Source organism: Hemibagrus wyckioides, linkage group LG15 (assembly GCF_019097595.1).
Source record: "Hemibagrus wyckioides isolate EC202008001 linkage group LG15, SWU_Hwy_1.0, whole genome shotgun sequence".
Lineage (NCBI taxonomy): Eukaryota > Metazoa > Chordata > Actinopteri > Siluriformes > Bagridae > Hemibagrus > Hemibagrus wyckioides.
This window is the reverse complement of record NC_080724.1, coordinates 9,132,856-9,159,527: the sequence shown is the minus strand read 5'-3', so window position 1 is coordinate 9,159,527 and position 26,672 is coordinate 9,132,856. Positions and strand designations below refer to the sequence as shown.

Genomic DNA, 26,672 nt, shown 5'->3' with positions numbered 1-26,672 from the left:
ACCACTAGAGGAGCAGAAACTCCTCAGCTTGGATGTAAAAGCATTAAAATGTGGACTGCTATTTAATATGGCATGTATAATTGAAATCAGGCCTGGAATGTACAAATTACAACCTGGTCAGTAAAAAAGGTATGCATAGTCGACCTATTGAAAAATAAAAGTATTAATACATTTTGCCCATAATACACAGCTAAAATAATTCTTTATTCTGTCTGACTTTTTTTTTTAAAGGAGAATCTTCTCTGACTTGTATGCATTTCCTTTTACATGTACCTTCGGGATGTTAATTCTGTCCTGTAAGAACTTTCAGAATCTCTCGTCTACCTTAATTTTTTTTTTCCCCCTGAATATTTCCTGGGTTCTGAATGCATTTTCCTACCCAGTATACAGTATAAGTTCCTCCAAGACAATAATGGGGTCTTTCTTCTATTGTGTCCATTCCTTTTTTTGTGTGTGAAACCCATTCCTGTTCTTTATTGGCTTTCTTCCTGCTATATCCTGTATCGTGTTTGTTTGGAATATTGAAGACCTTTTGTATCATTAATGCACTGGCTGTCCTTCCTTATCTAGAAAGGGCTTGTGTTGGTGCAGGTTTTCATATTCCAGCTAAGCAGAAGCCACACCTGATGGTCTGTTGAAAGTCAAGATCGACTGATTAAACAGGTGGAATCAGGTGTGGCTTGTACTTTGGAATTTACATTTAGAGGAATTCGGTATCCATTTATCTCATTTGCACATCTGAGCAGTTGAGGGACCAAAAGTGGCAGCTTGGTGGTCTTAGGATTTGAACCTACAACCTTCCAATCAGTAGTCTGACATCGTAACCACTACTGACGCACAGGTTACTACTGACGTACAGACATGGAACAAAAACCTGCTCCCACCCCGGCCCTTTGCAGATAAGATTAGGACACCCCTGCTCTGTGTTCATTTGGGACCTCTCTCTCTCTCTCTCTCTCTCTCTCTCTCATATCCAGACATATATATTAATATGCTTTATTTGCATTTTCCTTTCTCATGTATGTAATAATCCAAGCCCTTTAATCTGTCCTATTTCAAAAACACAACTCTTTTGAGACCTCTCCTGTCTAATATATATTTATTAAGAACTTTTCTATAACATATATGCTGTATATTGTTCTGGGCTGTTTATTTTATCCTGTAAGAGATTCAGGACGTTTCCAAGGTTCCTCCTAAACCTTTCTTTTCTTATGTACTTTAATTAGCACCTTTCATCTGCTCTGCTTGCCATCCCCTATGACCTATATCCATTTATTGAAGATCTTTCGTATCCCCTATAATGTGTTGATTTGGGACATATGCTTTTTTCTTATATGTATTTATTCAAGACGCTTCATTTGCTTTCTTATGCCTTCTACGTAACTGTAACGCTTGAAAAGCTGTAAATGCATTCTTATACGCACTCGGCGTGTGTGTGTGTGTGTGTGTGTGTGTTGTGATTCAGAAAGCTTGTAGTGATGGCAGGCCTACGTGGAGCACATGAACAAACGGGGCGGGCAGCGCGAGCACGAGCGCGAGCCATGACATCACTTTTCCTGCCTCGCGCTGCCTGCGAGCCCTAAACACGGCGAGACACGACGACCAAACATCCGAGTAACACTCGCCTGAGAAACATGTCTCCGCTCTGCGAGCTCCACCGTGCACTCCGTGGCGTCTCTTAGCGCGTTCGTCCGGGATATCTAACCCACCCGCCTATCTCCGGAGTCGTTACACCTCAAGGTAAAATCTACTTTAACACTCTTTAATGTGTTTTTTTTTCCCCCTAGCGACCTCTCCTGCTCCACTGAAATTGCGCTGAGTGAGCTAAACGTAGCCGAGCAGCTAAGCGGAAATGATGCGATTTAAAAAGCCAAAATACAGGCTCTGTCCTAAATCACACACCGCCGTACTACAGCCGTGTGTTCGAATAGAACGCTTCCGCAGTACTATAACATACTAATGAGTGTGTGCGTGTGCGCGGTTTAGAACGGAACCGTGTTTCTCTAAAAGCTAACTGCTAACTGGGACGCCGGGTTTGAGGATGCTGGCTGTGATATCCTGCCTGCGCTCGGACAGGATGCGGTGTGCGCGAGCGCATGTGTGTGTATTTAAATACCGTTTTAAATAGCGGAGGCCATATTTGCGGCACTGTATTCAGTATAACCCTTTAATAATAATAATAATAATAACAACAACAATATAAAAAAAGAGCAGTTTTGTCTAGGTTTACCTCAGCACCATTGTACTGACCTCAGTAGTTGATTTTAAAGGTACACCCCCCCCTTCCTCCTGTGTTTAGCAGAAAACTGTTGGCACTTTTACAGTCTCCAGCATTTTTGTGTTTGCTTCTGTGCTGAGAGGCTGCACTGTAAAAAATTGCTCATTTTGGCAGCACCCATGTTGTATTACCCCCTAAAACAGCAACTAATTCAAGTGTAATTGAGGGTAAAAGCATGCCCTCCTCCTTCTCCACCTCCTCCTCCTCCTCCTCCAGCCCGTCCCCTTTAATATTTTACAGATGTTTTTCACATTTGCAAAGACCCCATGGCCAAAACCTATATTAAGGCTGGCTTACAACCTAGGCTGCGATGGTCAAAATTCCAAGGCGGTGCAGTAAAGTTAATGATATTCACTCCTGCTGAGAGGTTTGAGAGTCCGAGCTGGACACGGCATGACACGAGTCAGATGGAGGATGCTACACACATACACACAAAGATCATCCCAAACACAGGAAAAATCTGAAAGCCATGGACCAGTAAGATAAACTAAAAAAGGCCAGACCTTTTGCCCTGACCGCAAAGGACTGGCTCCTTGATTTTGGAGATAGTCATGGTTGCGTGGCTGCTGTGCGAGCTACTCCCATGATCAAAACGATTATCTCTCCTTCGTCCTGGCCTTTGATCAGTTTTCTCATGCCCAGAGGACATGCGTCGTCCCTAATGGAAGGCAGATGACCTCTCGGTTTTGTGATTGCAAACCCCTCCTTAAGGTATTTCGAAAAGGTCACATTCGAACCCCCCACGCTGCGTATTGTCTCGGTGTGTGAAATGGATGTTTTATTTTCGATTGGCGAGTTATCACCAGGGCCAAGCGCCGTTCCTTTATTTGATTGTTTATAGAAAGGATTGTAAACATACCAGTGAGGGTGTATCCAGCCACACACACACACATGCATGTATGTACATTTTTCATGTTTCTTACTGTCCTTGTGAAGATCTTCCACTGGTATGATTATTAAATGTAGTTGATTAATTTTAGGTATACATCTAAATCTAATCCTAACCTTTTGGCTCTTTTAAAAACTGCTGTTTTTGTTTCTTAAAAATCATGTGGTTAACAGCCAAATGTTCCCACAAGGTCAGAACTGTCAGATATTCCTCTTTTCATGGGGAGATTTGGTCTCCACTAAGATATAAAAACATGACCCCCACCAAACACACACACATGCACACACACACGTCTGTACATTGCTCCAGGCGCTGGGTGAGACGCCGATTTTCTCGTTGGACCTCTTCTCTCAGTTGTGCAATAATTGTTTCAGTTCTCCAGAAAATGCTTAAGCTCTAAAAAAATTAGGCACGGTTTGTCAACTGGGTGTCATTTAAAACCTTTTGAAGTTACAGAAGGTTTTTTATCTGTTTGCCCTTTTTGTCCTTGCACTGTGCAATTTCTTAAGCCTATTTTTAAATATACATATATATATATCATTTTTTTGAGATTATTCCTTTAGTCACACTGTATGAGATGATCTCAATAAAATTTGACTGCATTTTATGCTAAATCAAATTCATACGAGTACATGTTCATCTTAGATTATACGGTGATGACACTAACGATAGACCTGCGATGAAAGGAAATTTACATCATCAGTCAGTACGATTAAGGCTCCTGGCCTAAATGTGAATATTCTTCAGAATAAGCCAGAGGTAGTAAGGATGTTTATTACTGTCCTTTTGTTTGTTTTTGCCATCTTCATCATTGTTTTTTTAGTCACAATTTTCTATGGCCATTGTTTCTGATTTTCAGTGAGTGAGCTGGCATGAATTCCAAGACCTCCGATCTTATGCCCAAAAAATTCCTTTACGACATGCAAGTTTTGCCTCCGACAGCAAAATCAGGGCAAAAAATCATACACTGTAAAGCTGACCTTAGACTTCAGGCTTCAGTAAGACACTCTCTTCTTATACGCACTCTATTATTTTGTAACCATGTTATTTTTAGAAAGCATGATTTACAGCAGCTCCGATTTGGAAAAAAAAAAAACACAAGGCCTCCAGAAGACCTTTGTGAAGCATTTGAGCTGTTGACACTAACACCGGCCCTTTCACACCGTGTAAGCTTCAAATTATTTAAAGCTCAAAACTGTGCAATAGAACTTTGTCCTCATGTAGCACTCTGGGATGATACTGTCCAGCATGGTACATTGTTATGCTACACCTCCCACATGGCTGCTATGTAGCTAGAGAACAGTGTCTGTTTTTCCTTCTCGAGGCTCATGATGTTATTTCATGGCCCGGAGCCCAGAAAGGTCCGGCGAGATTACGTCCAGCCACCTGATCATGCCACTGAGCCAGGAGGCTGATCAGCTGCTAAAACAAAAGAAAAGAGCACATGAGAGGCACAAAAAGCAAACCAAATGGGAAGTGCTCTGATGTAGTGGTGCTGTTTTGATACTCATTGTCTAATGAAGTGTTCTGCATGTACGGTGCATTTATGCGGTACGGAGAAGGGGTTAAGGCTTTGGGCTACTTATCTGAAGGTTATATGGTCAAATCCCATCATCACTACAATGTTATGGTCAAGCCCTTGAGACATTTAATTGCAAGTCACTTTGGATAAAAGCGTCAGCCAAATGAGGTAATTATAAAAGCATCCGAGTCCAAGTGGAAAGAATGTGAACGCACGTTATAGTTGACATGGCCGAAACAATGTGCTCGGTACTGTACCATTTTCTTTTCCTCCTGCTGCATTCAGGCACACTGAACGCCACTCTCTGGACAGTTGTTGTGAAATTGGACCTTTGCTTGGGCCCCTGCAGCTCAGGCTCGTTCTCCAAGAGCTTCCATGCGCCTGTTTTGCCCAGCTTGAGAGAATGGAAGTGGTCATTACATTCTTGCCTCGTCTGGTAAAAATGGTCACTTTTGCCCACAAAGGGGAAAACTCACTCTCTCTCTCTCTCTCTCTCTCTCTCTCTGCCTTGTTAGGGCTGCCCTATTATCTGTTTTTCCCCACCAGCGAGTTTCCTCCTGCTCTCCATCTTGCCAGAGCCCTGCTTATGGATTGGTGGGGCACATTAGCATGTGGAGAACTCATCAATTACTCAGGGAAGCCGGAGATCTCAGCAGGGGAGCACGGTGCCGAGTCGGCAAGACCTCGCCTCCGTTTCCACGCGCTGCAGATATTTGGAGGAAAGCAATTACATTGGCTGCACTTCCCCCCTGCTGCCTTTGTTTCATTTCTGGGGGTCGTCCACCTTTGTCAGAGCTGCGGGAGCTCATGTGAAGGAGGCAATTTTCATTTTTATTTACACCTCTTACCTAAGACTAGGAATTATCAGTTGAAACACGTCAAGTCTAATGATATATATTAAAAAATATATAATATTATAATAACAGTACGTCGTCTTTGGAGATGATGGGGTTTTGGAGTATCAAGCGCAAGTCGATTGTCAATATTTAGTGGAAGGTGTGTGCGATCGCATAACATGGGTTCAGCTTTGCTTTGCCTCCCATCCAGCCCGCAGAAGAAGCTGAGGTTGTGCAAACATTTCAACTGGTTCTCCACTCCACAGAGCACCAGTCTTTACCAGCAACAAACATTCAATTCATGCTGGCGGTGAGCGGAAATATGCGTCGGAATGCAGCCCTAATCAATTCAAGCAAACCAGGTCAGTGGCACATCCTGTTTGGGCAATTGAGGGATAAATGTCCACGATGTGGTTGGACAGCGACAAGAGTTAAACAAATGGCATCAGAAATGGCCTAGTGTGGTCCATTTCATATGGCAGGGGCTCTTCCTGACATTCCCAGCAAAAATGGCTACATTCATAGAGCTCTTTGAAAAGCTTTACCACCAGCCTGTTAAAAGAAAGCCTCAGCGGTTTGGGGTCCTGTGACCTCGCGTCCCGCTAATTACAGCCAAACCCTTTCCTCAAAAACTAACCCTGATCTATGCTGTATTTGTGTCAAATATGCAAAACGAGCCATCATTTTTAAAGCAGCCTTCTGAATTCACCCAGAAACATCCGGTACTCTGTTTTGGCAGCAGAATTCTCATAGGACTTCAAACACAGGCGCAGAAGTGAAGGTGATTAATGAGCACATGGAATGTGGCCCCTTGTGTCATCCACATACGTTCTGTGCTCATTAATAAAGACGAATATTTGGATTACGGTGCCACGAGCGGACAGTGGGCGCACAGAACAGAATAAATCCTAAAGGTGCAGTCCAGATGCCGTCCAGATGTTTTGTCATTCTGTCCCTGAAGCCTACTGAACTCAAGGCTTCATTGCTTTTTACTGCACCCTCAGCCAGGGGACAGCGGCTCCGGTCAACACCGCGCGCATACCAGGCTTTAAACAAAGCATATGCTCCCCTCATACCAAGTTCCTCATTTTCAGACTGGTGAACATTTCTCTTCCTTGTTTCATTTCACCTGCAATCTTTATTTGTCCGTCAATAGAGGAACTGGCTCGGATTTCTTCCTCTTTTGGTCAGCCTGACATTTAGCCTAGGTGGTGACTGTAGTTACATGCCTCAGGCTAATCCTTGTACAAGGTTTTCTCTTTGCAAATTTGTATTGCAGCCGCCAGGTTATATTTGGATACGAGTGTATTTACTGTTCACACAAACCATTGAATTGATGCGCTTGCTCTTGAAAGGGGTGTGGGTGTGGCCGCATCGAGTCTTTTGTAACCACATGCTCCTCACCCTGCGATCTCTCTTTTTTTTCCCACGTAGACTCGAACAAAAAACAATGAAAAGATCACTCTCACTAAAGATGATTGAGGTGGTTAGGGAAGGCGCAGGTTCTGTGCAATTTGTATCATTGTGGCCTTCAGTCACGAAGAAAAACAGGGCTTGGTTCAGTGCTAGTTGCATACAGACCCCTCCTCTTCTCCTTTCTCCCCCCTCCATTTCGTCCAGACTAGTGTCACATTTCCAAAAGGTGGATCAGCCCCTCCACCTCACATGGAGTTCAGCACATTACAGCCCATTAAGCTGTCTCGCTCTCAATGGGGGCTTTTTTGCCGGCACTCTGATTTATTCCCTTAATCCGAACTCGCCGCAAATGCACACACTCGGCACAACATTTTGTTTTACTGTTTATCTTTAAATCTGTTGTCTATCCACTGTAAAAGAACCGGGATTTATCTCAGGTTTACAAGATGATCTAACACTTTGGCCTGACTATGTACAATATCTTTTCCCTACATGAAACTTTCCACATTTTGTCTTGTTACAACTTAGAATTGCAGTGGACTTTTATTGGAATTTTTTACCGTCCAGTTTAAACACTTGGGTGTACAATTTCTTAAAATGACTCAAAGATTAAACAGACATTTCTTGGCTGCATAAGTATTCCCCCCTAGTTTTAGTACCAGTACCCCTTAGTACTCTAGTACTTTGCTGCGGGTCTTCAGGGACTCGTCCCTATCAGCTTTGCACATCTGCGTCCTGATTTTTGTTCCTGTTCTTTTTGGCCAAATTGCTCCTTTAAATTGGATGGTTCAGTTTAAAGCTAAGGTTTGATCAGCAAAATCTTCTCCACTGTATGAGCTTGTCCTTTTTTTCTTTTTTTTTTTAAAACAGATGTTCCACTTATGTTAAATGTCCAGCTGTTTTCCAAGAGACATGGCTTGGCAAAGTACTTATGTTCATGTTAATACAAATGGCATCCAGCACCTGGGGCCTTCTGACTTACCCAAGTGTTCGCCAGTTGTCCTGCCGTTGCTGAGAGTAGTAGATTGGTAAGACACTTGAAATAGCAGTAAACCTACAGATTATGGTCAAGATATATGTTCTTTATCACCACATTACCACCCACTTTGTTGCGTATTACCTCCTTATTGATCCTTGTGCATGATATTTACGAGGTTTGAGCAGAGGAGCGCCCCGAATACACAAAACATTCACAGTCCTTTCATGAGCAAAAGTGGTGTTTGCCGGATCACAATGGCTCTTTGTTGCAGATTCTCTCCCCACTCGAATGTTGGCTCCAGGACAACATGTGACCTCTCTTCCATTTGGGTCATATCACCCAATTTGGTTTTTTAACACACAGCCACTGTTTTGCTCCAGGAGGAATTCCGGCGACAGGGGTGGCTGACAGGGGCGTGATCCAGGGTGCAGGCATGGTTTTGATGAGCTTCTTCATTGGCCCCTTAACCACAAGGTTGATGCGGTATTTTAAGAATGTCTTCTGAAAAATCATTCACAACGATGCCTTTGTTGTGCTGGAAAACAGCCAGTTATCCTTAAGGGAACGCTCGTGCTGGAATGACAGGCTTGACTGGATTTTATTATAGTGTCTTAGTACCTATAATTTAAAAGGCGGCTTAGAAATGTGGCATGATTCTGAAATCGTATGGGTTTGTGTATTGAATTGCATGAATTCATCAAATTGGTGTCAGTTGATTAATCTTAATTCACACTCAGGTGCTAATTAACCCTTGTGGGAATGAATAATTCACCTAAAAAAAGAAACAGCCTTCTTTGCCAATTAAATGTCTGTGGTGACATTTAAGGTTATTTATGATCTGTATTTATGCTGTTGATGAAAATATTCCTATCGCAGACATGTAAAATTCAGTTCATTTTTTAACAGTTGAATAATTAATTTGTCTATATATTAATCATCATACTGTTTTTCTTCATGTGCATTTATTGGTTGATTTTTAACGTGACCTCGTTCTTATTTTGAACTAGTCTTGTTGTTGGAAGGATGTATTTGAATCAGAGTGGAATTAAAAAGGTCTTTTCTCTGTAGTTTGGTCTGCCTGTGCCGGACGTTGGATTATTTTAGTTATATAAAAAACAGATCATTTATTTTTGGATGTTTGTTTGTTTGTCTGTTTTGTGTTCACCGACACTGACTATTATTAACTATGGTCACAATCCAATCAGCACTACTCTGCAACCTTTACTCAATCCTCTTAGGACAAGGCCCGCGTTGCCTGGGTAACTTCACAACTCCCCGTGACTGGTAGGATATCCTCCCTTCGCTATCTTTGTCTTTTGTGCATGGCAGAGCCTTGTCCCTTTTGAAATATAACCCCCCCCCCCTCCTCGCTCTCTCTCTTTTTATGGCTGCTCCAGCAGTCGCAGGGTTAATGTTTGGGCAGCAGCAGTTGGAGGAGGGAGAGAACGAGAGAAGAGAAGAGAGGTGGAGGTGGGAGGTGGTGGGGGTGGTGGGGGTGGTGGGGGGTAGCCCACAGCTGTCGTAGTGCACTCGGGTTTGTACGGATAGGACGACTGCTTCGCTCTCCCCGGAACAATGAGAGAACACGGGAAGCACCGCAGTCTGCAGCCTGGAGACACTCGCTCAGGTTCCAGAAGGAGGGATAGACACATGTAGGAAGGTCTACAGAGGGTCATGTCTAATATGACGTTGCAAGGGCATATGCGACACCTATTCTGTTCCTCTGTCTCATTTGACCTACCTGGCTTGTCCTCAGGTGCCTAGGATGATCTGACTAGATGTGCAGGTATAGTAAACTTTAGCAAAGGGCTTGAAGATTTTTTCCCTTTAACTTATAAAGGCATTTTTGTATTTTAGAGAGGTCAACATTTCAGCAAAATGTTTTCCTTGTTCTAAAACTAGCTAAAGTAACACAAGGTAATAGCAGGATAATTATAAATCTACAGTTTCAAGGTTAATGAGAAGTATTGCTAATGTCTTTTGATTGAATGAAGCTAAAATTGTGCACTGGGCTTTTTCAATGTTAAAGTATTGGAGTCTTTTCCACCTGATCAGCTGACGATTTAATTCTTTGAATTGCTCTGTTTGCACCACACAAGTAACAGAGTTCATCAGTCTGCAGACCATTCAATGCGCTCGGCGAGACAGATAACCTGACTCATCCAAATCGGCGCCATTCACAGTCAGACGGCAGCAAATTAACAGCTTAATTCACACCTCACCTTCTGCTGCTTTCATAGTTTCTTTCCACATGTTTACAGCTGCCCTTGAACGAGCGAGGCGTCCTGGTTATTTGTCTTCCCTGCTGTGTGTTTTGGTAATTTCGAGGTCTTTGAAGCAGACACAAATGGGAGATTTAAAAGATGTACTGTTGAGAAGCGAGGTGTGCTGTACTGTGAAGGACAGTGTGCGTTTATGTAGCTGCGGACTGACTCGCCATTATCTTGCTTTAGCACTGGGGATGTGAGCGGAACGGTGGGTCAGCGAGTGCATTTGTTTTAGGCCTGTCACAGATGCATTAGCCCACCGTTAAGTGGATAATGCAAGCTTGAAAATGGAAATTTTGATTGAACTGCATTGTTGAAGGTGTTCTATATTTGAATGCAAAGATCCAGAGTCTCTCACTACAGAGATCGGGTCTATCCTCAGAATAGAGTGTATCAGAAGGAAAAAATAATGTCCCCCAGGGGGACTGATGCCAGGTTTTAATGTTTGTTTTTCTCCTTAGATGGAAATGAGCAGCTGACACCTCTCGGCTAATTCTTTTCATTCTATGCATAAGAGGACCATCAAGACCCTGTTCTGAGCCAATTGATCATTTTATTGGATCATAAATCACCCAAAAAGTAGGATCAATAATTTGATGGTGCTTGGTGTTTCAGGGCTTTGTGCAGGGTGTGAATAATCGGAGACTGCCTCTGCGGATGGGGATGGGTTTGGTTCTTAATAACCCCTGGAGTGTGGGGGATGGAGGCAAGGTTTGGGGATCCCAGAGCCCCAGTTCTGTTTGATTGCCTTCTTAGTGGCTTTATTTCACCCTTCCCAGTATTAGCAATCTTCTTTCTTTCTTTCTTTCTTTCTTTCTTTTTCTTTCTTTCTTTCTTTCTTTCTCTCTCTCTCTCTCTCTCTCTCTCTCTCTCTTTCTTTCTCTCTCTTTCTTTCTTTCTCTCTCTCTTTCTCTTTCTCTCTTTCTCTCTCTCTCCCCTTGACACAGAATATTTACATTAATTACATCTGTACTGTCTGCCCTTAACAAATAACAAGAAATTTAGATCTATGCATATAAATCTAAGTATCCTGATACACTATATATGCAGGAAATGTTTCAAAATTACATAGCATTCAAAATAAATCCCACATTTTGCTGAAATATTGACAAAATCAGTCTAATTTATTTTGCATTTCATCAAATGTAATCACTAAGCATTCATTTTTACAGGACATGTTTTGTTCTTTGTGCTTCCCTTGAGACCAATATATTGGCTGTATTTGTATTTATTTATTTTAGAATGTAGTCTTGATTGAATCTGTGTCATGAATGTGTTGCATTTGTTTTTAAATGTTCCCCAGTGTCCAGATGGACCTTGAAAATTTGCTGCCCGTGGTCTTTTTTTTATTGGGGAGGGGGGGTTAAAAAAAAATCAGTATTCTCTGCCACATTAATCCTAAAACTCCACCATCCTCCATCTTGGATACTCTTTTATAAACCAACACCAGCCCCCCACTAAATCATATCAGCAAGTATGCCAACATTCAGACATGTTGCATCCTCCACATTGTCAGATGAAAGCTTGGGTTTCTATTTGATGTCTCCAAAAACAGAGACTCGCCTGCAGTGTCTGACTGCCACGCATTACAAAGTCTGGTGTGTCGAGAGAAGCTCTGGGTTGAAGCGTTAGTCATGTTCAAGAGACAGTCCTCTGGCCATCATGCCAACACGGTGACTCAGAAACAAGTGGATATTGGGAAAAACGAAGGTCCGACTGTTTCTCTTTGCGTTCCAAATACTAACATCAACAATTTAGTCGACGTTTATTATTAGCAAAATGATGGACATTAAAACAAAGCTGCTTTACAGAAATCCGGATGTTGATTCCAATTCCTAATGAGGAAGCAAGAGACACTAGCCACGTGGGGAAAACTTCTGAGACGACATGAGGAAGAAGCTTTAAGAGGAACCAGACTAAACAATGCTGGGTGAAAAAGGATAGAGCGCTTATGAATCATTAGAGAGTACAGGTGTAGAGGAGTGAAGAGAAACCGTACTCCGTATGTCAGCATGATGTTCTTTATGAGGAGTCCTGGGATGAGCACCAGACAGTTTTTATAACTACAGCAGCAGCTTTTCGGAACAAGGTGAGATTATACGCTAAAAGTAGGTCTTGGGGATAAACGTCTTTGGCAGTGCAGATCTTGCACAAGGTCTCCGTTTTGGACTAGCAGGAGGAGGTGATTTCAGAAGTGCAGAACAGTAGTCTCTAGGCAGTGAAGCTTCAATAAACGTACTGCTTTACAGATTAGTGACCATGGGGGCCCTGTTAAGGCCACAGCACAATGTTTTATTGCTAGGTTTATTACTCAGTATATAGTAGGATTATGTGCTAGGAGCTTGCTAGCGCTGCCAAGAATCTTGTTAGCATGGAGCCTATAGTCTTCTCTTTGTTTGTACTACGGATCTCCTCTCCTTCTTGTCGCCAGAGGTGCACTTGGTATAGCTAGTTCTACTTGAGTGTGTTTAACTGCCGACTGTGAACTTTGACACTGATCCAGGCGTGTGTGCAGAAGGATCTATAGACCTGCTTGGTGCACTAAGGTGTGCTTCAGAGCCAGAAGCAAACTGATGCTAAGCTCATTTAGTCAGAAGATTGACCTGCTTTCCCTGTCGGCTGCAAGTGACCTTTGTAAGCGATTGTAAGTGAACACATTCACCATCGAGACAATTTTGAAGACAGAGTTTTTGGAAATATGGTAATACTCTCAAATATGGTCTCTTCCATATAACCCAGGGAGGGTTAAGGCTAACAAGTTTCACCAGAGACTAGTGAAACCAGCCTACCATATCTTTTTCAAACTGAGTAACACACTCAGAGGAAAGCGCTATCCACCCTCTTCCCTATACACGTGCTGACAGATGCCCACGACTGGCTCATGATGCTGAAGGGAGAGACGGTCTGCCACTCTGTCCCCTAGAGAGCACGCGCTATTTTGTTATCTTGGATTTCTGGCCATGAAATAGCTGTCGGAATGACGATCCTGACTCACGATCCCAGGAGCCTTAAACTGTTTGTGTTGATGGGGAAAACACGTTTGACGTCACAGCATGAACCTGCACATACACATTGTGGTTTCGCTTGTGTTAGGAATATACTAGGAAGTTCATCATGCTTGCTGACCAGGTTGTTCTTTTGTTATCTGTCAACTAGATTCTTTTTTTTTTGTCGTTTATTTTCCTTTCTAATGTTTGACTAACCACAACCTTAACTAAGATAAACCATTTAAAGATGATTAAATAATTGTGTTTTATTTCCCTTTTCCACCTCTCAATCATTATTTTTAAACCATTTGATGGAACAAATTTTTGACAGAACTTGAAAAAATACCCCACATGGACGGGAATTTTTTTGAAAAACTTTTCTGAAAAATATCCATGTATGTTTGGAGAAGTGTCTGAGACATTGTTGTCTTGTTCACTGTCTAATCAAAGGGTGAGGTTTTTTACACACAGTGATCTAATGTGCACTTGTTTTTCTGGTATATTTTAGTGGTTAGTGACATTTATGCATCAACTGTTAAACTAAACATTAGTATTTGTGTTCCTATCCCAGATCTTCTTGAGGAGCCTCTTGTGAAATTTGTAAAGTGTTGATTTTGTAATGTTCAGATCATGACATTAGAAGTATATCTGGTAGAAATTCTGTAATTAAAAATAATCCCCGCTAATTGCTGTATGTAGAATCATCTCTCAACCGAAACTTTAACGAAATTAGACTATTTAGCATTGCCTCAGTGGGTTTGACTTACTCATGCCTTCATTTTTCATTCCTCGACAGTGATTCATAGATGAAAAGAAAAGATGAGCAAGCCATGACTGCCTCGCATGTGGCATCTCGGAGGACAGGCTTGATTTCCTGTGCTGTCTGACCCCCAGGAGATCACCAGGGATGCAGAAAAACAAAACAAAAGCTATACTGCATGAATCGTGAGATTTGTTGGGGTTCAAGCAGTTGTTTTTTTTTGCTGAAATTATGTGAAATTGTAAATGTATTTGCACACCCACTGAACAATGAGCTTTCCCAGTCCAGTGTACAGGTCCAGGGTTGTCAAGCAGCTGATTTAATTTACCTTAGAAGTATTATCAGCTAATTACGTGCATTCATATTGGATTATAGAAAATAAGTGAATGCTTAGGAGGGGTAACCATGTATGTAACCATGGCATTTATCAGCTTTAAATAATGTGTGCGCCCTTGACAAAAATGCAGAAAGTCCCTGGCTATCAGGTGTGGCGTTCTTGCCGTATGTAAAAACAGTATTCAGATCTACAGAAATATGAGGCGTTTATATTATATTGACTTATCTTAAACCTTCCACTGAGTAGTGAAATAAATAACAAAAAGCTCTAGTATTTATTCTGCTTGTCCCAAGATAACGATTTGTACCATAGTTTGAAATCACAACTAAAGATTAGGTATGATCGTCCAGTGCAGAGCCAGACTCTTTTGTGTTGAGGTTTATTGGTGTCAGGAGGTGTTGGAAAAATCCCCAGCTGTATGCTTGCATCACACATGCTTAGGTTTAGAGGTTTTTAAAGCAAGTCGTTTCTGTTTGGTAAAAGCGATGACAATAATGCGATCTTTACCTCCTATAATAACATCCTCACACAATGGCTTCTATATAACCCTGGAGTTTAATCTATATAAAGAAGATTATGTTCTGTGGAACTCCAGACTTAGTGCCTTATACCCAGCAAGCTATATTTGTGGATTTAATACCTGGTGTATCTCAGTGCCTTAACAGTTTTGTGTAGCAAAGGCATTTGGCTCTTAGTCAAAAGCAGATACAAAACAGCCACAACCTTTCAGTCTGCCAGTGCAGGTTTGGGTGTTTTTTCAGCTTGGTGCTATATATAGTTCTTGGTCATGTGTAATGTTTGCACAGCTTTTTAAATGGATGGCTACTGAAAAGTGCCATAGTGTTATTCCAGCTGGTCTGATAAACCCAAATCTATTCGTTCTTAAGAGGAAAGAAAAGACATGTGCTTGCCGAAATCGCACTGTACACATCACCCGGATCATGGTGCATCTAAAAACGTTTAAACATCACTCACGTAGGTCCAATATCTGCCAAACTAGTCATGCAGCTTCTGATTTGGCAAAGCATTTTCACTTTGCTTGATTGTTATTTTATTAATTATTTCTTCCTTGTCATAAATTGCATTTTATACTAGGGACACACACGTGCATGCATTCACACAGTCCTTCACACACACCTAAGGGCAATATAGAGCCTCAGATCTACCTACCGGCATGTTTTTGGGAGCTGGAAGGGATCCAGGGAACTGAAAGGAAACACACACAGACATTTGCAGGGAATATGTGAAACTCCACACAGACAGTAACTCAAACTCAGTGATGCTACTGTTAATGCCGAATGTGTTCAGTGCATAAGGAAATAATTTTTCTGCTCAGAGTTCTATGATAGAATTTATTCTCTCTCGCTTAGCTGTTTCTGTTTGAGCTTTAGTCATTCCTACAAGCACATACCTAATGTGCTCCAATCCACTGGACTCTGCTCCATGGCCCCAATGGACTTTGCATTTATTGGTTTTTATAAGAGGCGGATCCATTTAAACCAATTCAGTGCAAGTACAACCGGGCTGCCTCTACCGAGGCCGAATGTGTCACTTTCAAATGTTAAAAGCATCAATTATGAATGGAATGAACGTGCCAATCGATTTTTCAGATTGAGTTTTGCAACAGGATAGCCGGTGTACTGGTATGATCCCAAGTGGCCAGTGAAGGTCAAGGTTCTAGTAATGCAATAACAGGAATGGGTGGACTTTGACTTCTGCATTTATGTAGGGCATGAGAAGGTCGAATAGTCTGAATGGATCCGATTCTTTGTTAAAAGTGGCGACAGCAGACTAATGCTTTACACAATGCTTCCACTAGCTAGTGACCCAGTCTGTTTGGTCAGAAAATGAGAGGCTGTCAAGCGAGGTCCTTGTTTCTGGAGTGTAAGTAGGCCATGAGAAACAGGCTTCTGTGTCATGGTCACTAATGCAAGTTAAGCTGGAGTCAGGGGGTGGTGACATGACCCCGATCCAGTGGTGTGATTAGAGCGCTTAGGTCTGTTTAATCTCCTTTATTATTATAAAGCTGTAGCCGAAGCCTGGTCCATTAGTCCCAATGATATCCCAGCTGCCCCAAAGCCCTCACTTACACACCAGTTTTACACCAATCCTACACCTTTTTTTTCACTATTGCATTCCATTCCTTTAGGAGGGCAAAGTTGTAAGGAGATATCTGGAATGCTGTAAAAAACTTTATTTAAGGCAGTTAATAGTTTTTCACTCTTATAGTATACGCACTAACTAAAGAACCCATGTGGCTTTCATTTAGTGACCAAGCCAGACTGCCAAGGCTTTCTTATACACTCACAACGAGATTACTATTTTGACAACCACCCTTAGAGCCAGTCCTGTATTAAACACTTCACATTTTTTGGTTGCAGATAAAAGATGATGTCCGAGGAGACCCAACACCGAGCGCTTGAGGAGGACCTGGAGTCAGAAGAGGGTGATCTGGAATCATATTTGGAGGAGGAGAGCAGCAGTGAGCTCCTGGAGCGTGTCAGAGAGCTTCAAGTGAGTCACTCCTATACACTACAAAGACACCGTGGGAACATTTCTACATTTTTCATATCTGTTCAGTATCAGTACGTTGAATAACGAGCGCCTTTTGTTTTCATCCAGGCTGAGAACTCGGCTCTTTCTCTCGCCAACGAGAGCCAGAGAGAGGCTTATGAAAGATGCCTGGATGAAGTGAGTTCTGACAACCTGACTCAGTACAGATAGGGAATTGTTTTATGTATTTTATTCCACAGTGTTCCCCTGTTTAGATACTCCCAAGGTTCTGTACGGTACCAAAAAAAGACTTTGTCCTTGAGCCTGATAGCATACCGGAGTATTTCTTCATTGCAAAACAATGTTATAGAAATATGGCTGAAGCAATTTTTTTTTTTTATTCATAGGTAGCCAACCATGTTGTCCAAGCCTTACTCAACCAAAAGGTAAACCTCATCACTCTTATTAAAAAAAGTTGCTCATATCTACAGGTGTCTGTTTAAAATTCTTGCCATCCGTCACGTTTGGTAAGCGCCTGTGTTCTCGTGCTCGTTTCAGGATCTTCGGGAAGAGTGCATAAAGTTGAAAATGCGAGTGTTTGATTTGGAGAGGCAGAACAGAACACTGTGTGAACTCCTCCAAGAGAAACTGCACAATCAGTCATGTGTACATCAGCAGGTAAATTTTGAATAAAAACAATGCCATACAACTTTCTCTCTTTAGACAAAGCTGTGGTTTTTGTACTACCTTAGGAAGTTTCTATTTAGATGCCCTATTATGTTTGTGTTTATTTTGTACGCCAAATTGAGGAAAATGTGCACTTTCCTGTTTACTTCAGTGTCAGGACGGGATTTATCTGAGGGAGTAAACAGAAAAGCTATGTAAATGTAGATTTCCAGATATAATGTAATACATTCTGCATACATCAGTAGTGTATTTTATATTTAAGCAATATTGCACAAGCAAGAATTTGGCTGTAAGTAATTACAACTGTGCTGATATTCAGAACAACAGCATTCATATGGCTTTTATGAAATAATTCTATACACAAGAAAGGAATACTGAGTAACTGATATGGCCAAAGGTTATGTATTATTATAAATCTTTGGCTCTGTACAGGAAGGAATTTCCAAAGAAACCCCAATAATGCACTGTGTGTGGTTATGCTATGCAGAGACTAACTGAAAACCTTATAGTAAGAGTTTTTCAGTGTAACAAACTATTGCAAGAATTCAAATTCTATGTAGCGATAGGCAGAATTATACAGAAAAGTGAAATTTATCATTGCTGTTGTACTCACTTTGACAACTCTTGGAACATCGGTTGTCCGATCAAATGACTGTTGTTTAAAATAGTAGATAATCCAGTACAGAAGTAACACTTCTCATTGACTTTTGAATTCAGACTGGGTCCTGCTTGGAACACATTTCTGACCTCCAGCACACTGATTCAAACAAACAGATTGAAACTCAGAGGAATGCACAATCTAAGGTAAAAAAAAAAAAAATTGATGAATTTCTATAAAACTGCAATAGTCGACATAATACACAAAGCATACTAAAACACGACACACCTGATAAGTTCATTTTTTTGGCCAATGTTTAAATGTAGAGGTTCCAGTATTTTTGTTAATGTGTTTTTTGTAGTGTTAATGTTTTTAACTGTATTTATCTATATTTAGTGTAAAGTATTTCTGAAATGTAACTTTCTTCAAATGTTTGTCTTGCTCTACAGGGAAATGGAGAGTGTGCCCAAACTTGCTTTCCTGAAACCCAAAGCTCCACCACCTCCATGGACGCCTTATCTCCTTTTCTGAAAAAGAAAGCACACATTTTGGAGGTCCTGAGGAAGCTCGAGGAGACGGATCCTCTACGCTACCATCGTTCCCCTGGCATCTCTTCACTCTGTGAATATAGCCAAGCTCTGGTCTCTAAGGATGCCATGTTGGCTTGCAGAGACAACTCGCCCCGGTGCAACGTGACTAAAACGCATTGTCCCCATTCATGTTCAGATGTTTGTATTGGTATCAATGGAGCAGAACACAACAGTGTAAAGTGTGGAAGCTGTAACACATGCCTGATTCTATCCAATAAGGACTCAATCAGTCTAGCCAACAGTAGCCACAACTGCTGCACTTCAAATACAATTACTATAGACAACCTTAACCTGGCTCCACCTGAATTTCACAAGAACCAAGACTTGCAGAGCCATGTGAAGCCTACTACGGGTACTAGTGAACTCCTATCAATCAGGAAGTCTGCCGATTTGTCTGTTCTTCCGACCGAAAAAGGTCTTGATCCATCCAGTGAACTTTTATCAACAGAAGCCACTGACTCTTACTCCAACATGGCAGTACCTGAAAGAGACCATAATAGAGTGCCTGATCATGCACCAGCGAATTCCCTTGCACTGTCAGAGAAAGAGACTCGAGATAAGAATAGAATATCAGATGTTTTATTGAATTCCCAGTTATCACAAAGTGGCAACACTGCCAGTGAACAGATTAGTCATGAAAGTACAAATGATACAAGTACTCTGGAAACAGACTTTAAGCACTTAAAAACTGTATCATCACAGAAGCTTGAAAAAGTCACAGATGCTGAAGAATTTCTGCAGAAAGGGGATACTGATGTCCAGCCAATCACCTCCAAGTTACCTAGTCTTGGTCTGAATGACAGCCTGCAAGACACATTAAGTGAGGTAGAAAGTAGCGAACCTGTGCATAAAGGGCTACTGTTTTCTCCCAATGAGAATCATACAGCATCAAGAGTACTAGATGAGATATGTGTCCCTGTGAAGGACAGCACAGCACAAGACCTTCAGGCTGATGGCTCTAAACTTGTAAACCCCAACCAGGTATGTATAAAAGAAGTCAAGTCCTCCCCTTCAAAGCTGCTCAAGTTTCTCAAGATTCCAACCCTTGGGGAACGTGCCCCAGTAGCCAATCCACCCCGTCTCAGCCCTCAGCTAACACGCAGCTCAAAGATCCCTTGTCGCAGTAACAACTATGAGGTACACCATTCACCAGTTGCTACCCGCAAAGCAACCACAGCAGAAAGGCAAAAACAGCCACCTTGTCCCAAATCAGAGCCTTATCCAGCTACACATTCTGCTCCAACCTCTCCACCCATGTCTGATGAACCACCCCCAGTGGTGCCAAAAGAGCTGAACTGTGGCATACCCAAAAGCAGTCGAGGAGGCAAACCTACACAAACTGCTCCCTTGCAAAAGACACCCCAGAAAATACCACACTATGAAAATATTCCTGATCTCTCCAGTGCCAGTGGCTCAGATATATCCCAGGTTCTTGGAGAGGTGAGCTCTGCTCTCCGTTATGCCAGCTCTAACACAGAAAAAAATAAAGGAAAGATAGGAAGCCTTGGTCTAGAGAGGCCCACGAGTTTCAAATCTCAAAACACTTCACTAGGCTCTGACTTCTCGGACCAAGAGGAGAGCCCAGACAGCCCTGTATGGCATAAGCAGGCCAACCATCGCAGTTTGCCTAGTCAGTCATCTTCACAGAAGTCACAAATGAGTGGCATGAGGTCCAGGAGCCAAGAGAAAAATGAGTTGGTGAAAGAACACATACCAAGTGCAGGATCACCCAACAAAAAGAATGATCCACCACCCATTCCCAAGAAGACGGGCGTAGGCAGACACTCGGGTGAATCCAGCCATTCCTTTAAAGAAAGACTAGCTGCACTTGGCAAGCTAAGGAACCCAGAAGAATCAGCTTGCTCCCAGGCGCCCGAGAAAAAAGAATTGCCTCCACGAACCGGCGACAAAAGTAAAGCAGCCGACTTCAAACCTGAAGAACATAAACATTTAAAAAGTACAGATTCCGTTGAAGAAAAGCCATACGTTGCAGGTCATATGGACGGTGCTGTCTCAAAGCTTTCTGATCAAGGCATCAAATCAATACCTGCAAGCTCTACAATCTCTAAGCTGGAAAGTGAATCATCTAGAATGTCCCTTGCAAAACCAGAAAGCCCTAAATCTAAAATGCCAGCACTGTCTAGCAATTTAGAAGCTGCACAAGCTTTGCGTATCTATGCTAAAAATGCAACACCACATAGTCTTTCGTACAGTGGCAAAAACCTTTCGAGTCCCCACACCAGCAGCCCTAACAGGATTCCTCTAAAATCTCCAACTAAAACCGTACCACCATCTTTGAGTCGAGATGGAAAACCAACCCAGGAGCTTCCAAGGTACTTGTCCAAATCTGAAGACAGAAACCAATCTCGAGCCAATAAGAAGAAAAACTCATTTGGAGAGAGCCTTCCTCCTCCACCTCCGAGACCTGCAGAGTCGGTTGAAGAAAAGAGACACTCTGCACCAAGCCCTCAGTCCTCCATTGAGCAAAAGGTCATGAAGGGCATTGAGGAAAATATGCTGAAGCTTCAAGAACAGGACAAGAGTCAAACACCTGAAATTAAACAGAAGGCTTCTAGTGGAATTGCCAACTGGTTTGGCTTGCGGAAAAGTAAGCTGCCAGCTCTTAATCGGAAACCCGAACCTTCAAAAGGCAAAGATGATAAGAGAGAATGGAAACTCAATATATCCTCAGGGGGAAAGGATTCTAAAGTGGCTACTAAAAAGCCAGAGAGCGAGAGCTTGAACATATCCATGTTAATGGAAAAAGCAGAGGGGCTACACAAAGCCCTGGAAGAGGAACGTGCCTATGTGAAGGGTGTTGCTATGGACCGACAAGGAAAGGGACATTCCTGTGAGGTGGTGATGGACCAAGCTCAGGGGCAGCTGTCTGTAATGTACAGGGGTGTGCCATCAGACAACTTCATGCAGCAGCTGCTTAACCGGTATGTATGATGTGGCAAGTTCATACCCTGTCTACTTATGTATTCCTTTATGCATCCGGTGTTCTCACTTAGTCATGCATTCCTGCATTTCACCCCTTGTGTAAGAGTGTGTAATAGAAATAATATTTCAAACACTGTTGAATAATTAATGTTTTTTTTTTTTCTTTTATAAAAGGGTGGATGGAAAGGATGTCGGAGGCATCGGCGTGGCTCATCGACGCTTGTCATTTGATTATAAAACCAGGCCTGTCTTCAGCCATCATGGCACAAGTGGTATTTGTCAGACAAGGAGTAGTGAGGACATGGAAAAGGTAAAATCATAAATGCTTGTACGTCACTAGTAGCAACCGAAATGCATGCCTTTCGATTCTAGCCCTAAACATTCCATCAATCATGCTGACTTCTGTGATTTGTCTCAGGCTGCATCTTTAATGACTAAAGTGGATGGTGTGTCCGATGAGAACCTGGCTGATTCAATTCACCACGAGCACTTTGCAGGTAGGGCTGCTGACTGATGCCATAATCATGTACCACACCAAGATGATGTATTTGATGAATGGGTTAGCGCATGACCTCATAAACAGGCCTGGACCTGATCGTCCAGTACCAGGTTACCTGACATGTTTCTTCCTGTGGCTTTTATGATGAGTCACGCCTACAGAGCAGTAACATCCCAAACACATGATTTCACTGTGATAAGACTTTTTTTTGTTTTTTACCTCTTTACCTCTTAAGCAGAACATGTTAACGGAGGATTTTTTTTTTATTGTTGACAAGATTTAAATTACAGGTGTCTTATTTCAGATACAAGAAGTCTTTACCATGGACATCAGATTTACATATTTGATTCAAGTGAATTAACCATTCCCCTTTAGCAGTTGCCACATCGGTATTATACAAATTGTTTAGCAGTTAGTTGAATTGTTTCAATATCAGACTGCTTTTTACAGGCTCTGGAATTTCCACACACACCCTGGACAGTGGTATTGGCACATTTCCTCTTCCTGACTACAGTGTGAATGCTGGATGTAAAAGTGTCCCCAAAGGAAAGGCCCAAGGGGAGAATGATCCTTCTTTTCCTCAGGGAAGACATGGCTCAGGGATTAAAATTCCTCACAAGGCCTGGACTTTGGAAAGAGAGCTGTCATCTTTAGAGGAAGATTACATAATGGGACAGGAAATGGATAGAACCCCACTGGAGGGCATGCTTGCACCCAACCAAGTTGCTGACATGGGTCAAGAAGGTACTGATGTTTGTTGGTGCTTTGTCTTTTTTTTCTTTTTTTTCAAGCTATTTTGCCTTTGGAGATGGTCTAATAAGTTCACCATACTCTGGACCCAGTACCAGCTCAGAACTGATGATGATGATGATGATGATGGTGCTTATTGTATTTTCCCCACATGTCCCATGTTATGTATGATTAACAGTGCCCTTTATCTGTCTTACAATTAAATGGTTTTATTACAGTGCTGTTGAATTCTTGATTTTTTTTGTCAGAGGTTCAGAGGTTACATCAGCTCTGACAGTAATACCAACTACAAGGCAAATTATAGGTTTATATTTTTGCCAGGAGTCTCCAGAGTTATGACTCTGTTAAGTCAGATTTTTTTGTCTTCTTATCTTCAAGAGAAAATCAGAGATGGCAGCCATCGATTTTCTTTAACCAGCACCATCATGTTTTATTCCTTACATATTTACATGAAATATTCAGTACAAGTTTTTAATCCCCAAACTTTGTTATATTTATGCCTTTCAACTGTTTTTGATGAATTATGGAACATCTTTATATTTTAAGGAGCTGATGTCTGTGGCGGACCCGTAAGATCTGGCTCCATGAAGAACTGGACATTCCCCAACCTCAAAGGATCAACAGAGCCGTCTGATGTTTATCTTGGAGTAGAAGAGGCCTTAGATTCAGTGAACCAGAAGAGCTCATTTAGGAGGGTGAGTCTGTTATTTGAGCTCTAGGGCTGGAAAATATTTCAGTAATCATACTTTGTCACTATAATGGTGCTATACTATATAATACTATACTATTCACATATTATTTTGGTGTATTTATGCTTTACTTGTGTACTACTGGCATTGAATGCTTCTTAATTAAGACCTTCATATACTCCAAGGTCTCTTCTCTCCTCCATCCAATAACTCTTCGCTATACACAGAAGTTCCTCAGTGTATAAAAAATATCTAATTAATCATCTGGATGATCTTCTCATGACACACAACACAGTTAGGGCTATAGCTGTCGGTGTTCCTGAATATGTATAAGCCACTAGACTTATGCATATTCATAAGACTACCGTGTGGGATTGAGGGTGAGCGTCCCTGGCAAACCACTGTGAAATGTTTCAACATGCAGGGGTTATGCAAAGACATGAATAAAATGAGGCGCCTCCTTTGCCTGTCTAGAAGGCATGAATTCCATCTAATTTTAAAAAGTATTTTGTGGTCAGTTTCACTGATTTGCCTTAACTGGCATTGATGTTAACTGGCCATATTTAAAAAATAATAATGTTAAAGTCTAGTATCGATTCCAGTAGATAATAATTGGCTAAAGTAAAATTCTAGCTATATGGTAAATATTGATTATTTACATACTATATTTTTAAATGAGCGGAGATTGAATTTAGGTGTAAAGCATAGATCCATTGAACAGACAGTGTTAGATATATAGTAATCTTTTATTTATTTATTTATTTATTTATTTATTTAATCAATCCTTTTCATTTTAATACACTGAAAGTGGCAAATTTCCTACTGCATTGGAGCCCTTTCTCGTCTGGATACTTAAGGTTTTGGCACATGATCTATATTTTTACTTAAGTACATTTCCTCATTATCAGTTCCACCCCTGAATGGCATCATAATGACGCTGTAATCACTGGACATGTCACACCACGTGCATGATTGGCAGCTAGATTGTAGGCATGGAATTTGTTTTTGGCATATCACTAATTACTTTTTAATTAAAATTCTGATTTGATTTATGCCTTGTGTACAGCGCTCAAAGACTAGTGACATCCCATTCAGGCGTGACAGTGACCCCAGAAGCCTCCCGCAGCCAACTCAGGTGCGCAGAGGCAAGGCACGTGCTCCCGTCAACCCAGACCTGGGAAGAGAACCTGGGTTAGAGCTGGTGAGGGAGAGGCCTGATGACACACTTTCCCCTAGCCACCCCCAGGTCCTAGAGACCCCTGAATCCCTCAGTGACTCTCTCTATGATAGCCTGTCCTCCTGCGGTAGCCAGGGCTGAGAGGGAGCACCAGTAGCTGAGTGGAATAGAATCGGCTGACTATCAGGTACCGACTTTTTCTACACCTAAATGCTGGTTATGTCAGGCAGCAGTTTTTTTTTTTGTTTTTTGTTTTAAAAAAAAAAAGGTGGACACTTACAAGACGGCACGCTTTTGGCACCAGAAGACAACCCAGTATGCTTTCCTGCAAGAAATCACATTTTTTATCTGAGAATTTCTACTGGACGAAAGCCAGCGTTGCGTGAACACGTTTGAGGGATTTCTTTGCTTGTCATGTTTTTAAACAAGTCTTTACACCACATTCATTCTGATTCAGGTTGTAGCAGAGTAGAGACATGTCACCTTTGTGTCATTAAATTGTTTGTAATGATTGGACACTCATAACCATTACAAGTCTTCCATTAAAAAAAAAAAAAAAAAAAAAAAATCCTAAAAAAAATCTCTGAATGTTCTCAAAATCGTCTCTACATGTACATCAGCGCACATCTTTCGTTAACATAGTTGTGTAAAGTTATTGCAAAGTGAAACGTGTATATGTATGTGATTATTATTATTTTTTGTTCTTTATTTAATATGCATATTTTATGTAAAAAGAAAAAAAAAACATTCATCTGTGTACAATTTGCATTGAACACTGACTTCCATTGAGTCCATTATATGTTAGGTGTCAAAAACTCGTAGCAATAATAAAAGTACTATCCGTCTGCGATAGCGCTACAGTGTTTTATAGTGAATTTTACTTTGCAAGTATTTATTTAATTTTTTCTTTTACAGTGTGGTAAGACAAGACCACATTTTGCTGGTTACTTTATAGCATTTTGTCGCTTGATTTTCTGTGCCAGGCTGTGTACGTTTCTGTTCGTCACTATGAAGTCCTCGACAGGGCATTTCACTTAAATATATATATATATATCTTAGATCAAATACTTAACTTGATCAGGTTACATAACAGGTCGTGATCGTTCTTATCGGATGGTCTTGGTCTTACGCGCCTGAAATATTCCGTAACACCCTTTAAGTTGAATATTTGTTTCTACACATTCAGTGTTCTGTTCAAGTGAGTTTACTCTGTGATGTCGTCTTAGCAGATGACCTCCTCCTGTTCAGTATGTGTTCGCCATTTAACACACCACCATAAACAGAGCTTTTCCAACACCGTGCATGGACGTGTCACAAATTAGAACAACCCTGTGACATCCCTGACAGGCTGTGTAAACATCGCCATGACCTTCTTATTGAATGCTGACATTTCCAGTCAAATGATTTCCTTTCTGTTCCCATTGACTCTCATTTGAATGAGTGAATTCTACTGTCATTTCAATCTTAAAGATGTATAGGATTCTTAAACGACTTGACATTGAGACTTTGGTCCATTATTTTTCACCAGGCCTTTTCAATTCGATTGGGTTTGGTTAAAAACAAACAAACAAACAAACCAAAAAAACCCACTTGTCCTCGAACACGTCATGTCGTCATCATGACACCAAGCGTTCTCCTTTCGTCAAGATCCCTCCGATTGAAATTTCTCTTCTTGTGTAATAGATTCCTATGTTTCCTGTAGAAGTTATTCCATTTATTTTGACAGTTGATTTTGTTGTAATTTTCAGGACTATTTTATATTAGTTTGCTATGTTTACAAAAGAATTTATGATGAAGCTGTTAATATATCTGTAAACTTTTTATATTAAGGTGCTATCGGATGTTTTTCCACTCATCTCTACAAAAGCCATAAATCTGTTTTTCATAATCATCTTTTTAAGCAATTGCCATCACTCATGCGATTAAATAAAAATGTTTTTATGCAGTTTGCCTGTGGTAATTGCTTATTTTTTTA

The 26,672-nt window shown here is 41.3% G+C and overlaps 1 protein-coding gene across 2 annotated transcripts; it reads left to right on the top strand.

The window, feature by feature from the left end:
- Positions 1-1,550: 1,550 nt before the first annotated feature.
- nckap5l (NCK-associated protein 5-like) lies at positions 1,551-25,265 on the top strand. 2 transcript variants are annotated; one of them, XM_058410292.1, is made up of 13 exons: positions 1,551-1,740; positions 13,971-14,119; positions 16,653-16,785; positions 16,894-16,962; positions 17,172-17,210; positions 17,323-17,442; positions 18,169-18,255; positions 18,499-21,581; positions 21,757-21,892; positions 22,001-22,079; positions 22,532-22,825; positions 23,378-23,526; positions 24,587-25,265. In XM_058410292.1, the coding sequence occupies exons 3-13, from the start codon at positions 16,660-16,662 to the stop codon at positions 24,836-24,838; spliced, it is 4,434 nt and encodes a 1,477-aa protein (XP_058266275.1). In that variant the 5' UTR covers positions 1,551-1,740; positions 13,971-14,119; positions 16,653-16,659; the 3' UTR covers positions 24,839-25,265. The 2 variants fall into 2 exon arrangements, with proteins under 2 accessions (XP_058266275.1, XP_058266274.1); XM_058410291.1 differs by lacking the exon at positions 13,971-14,119 and having other exon boundaries at positions 1,552-1,740.
- The last annotated feature ends 1,407 nt before the right edge of the window (positions 25,266-26,672 follow it).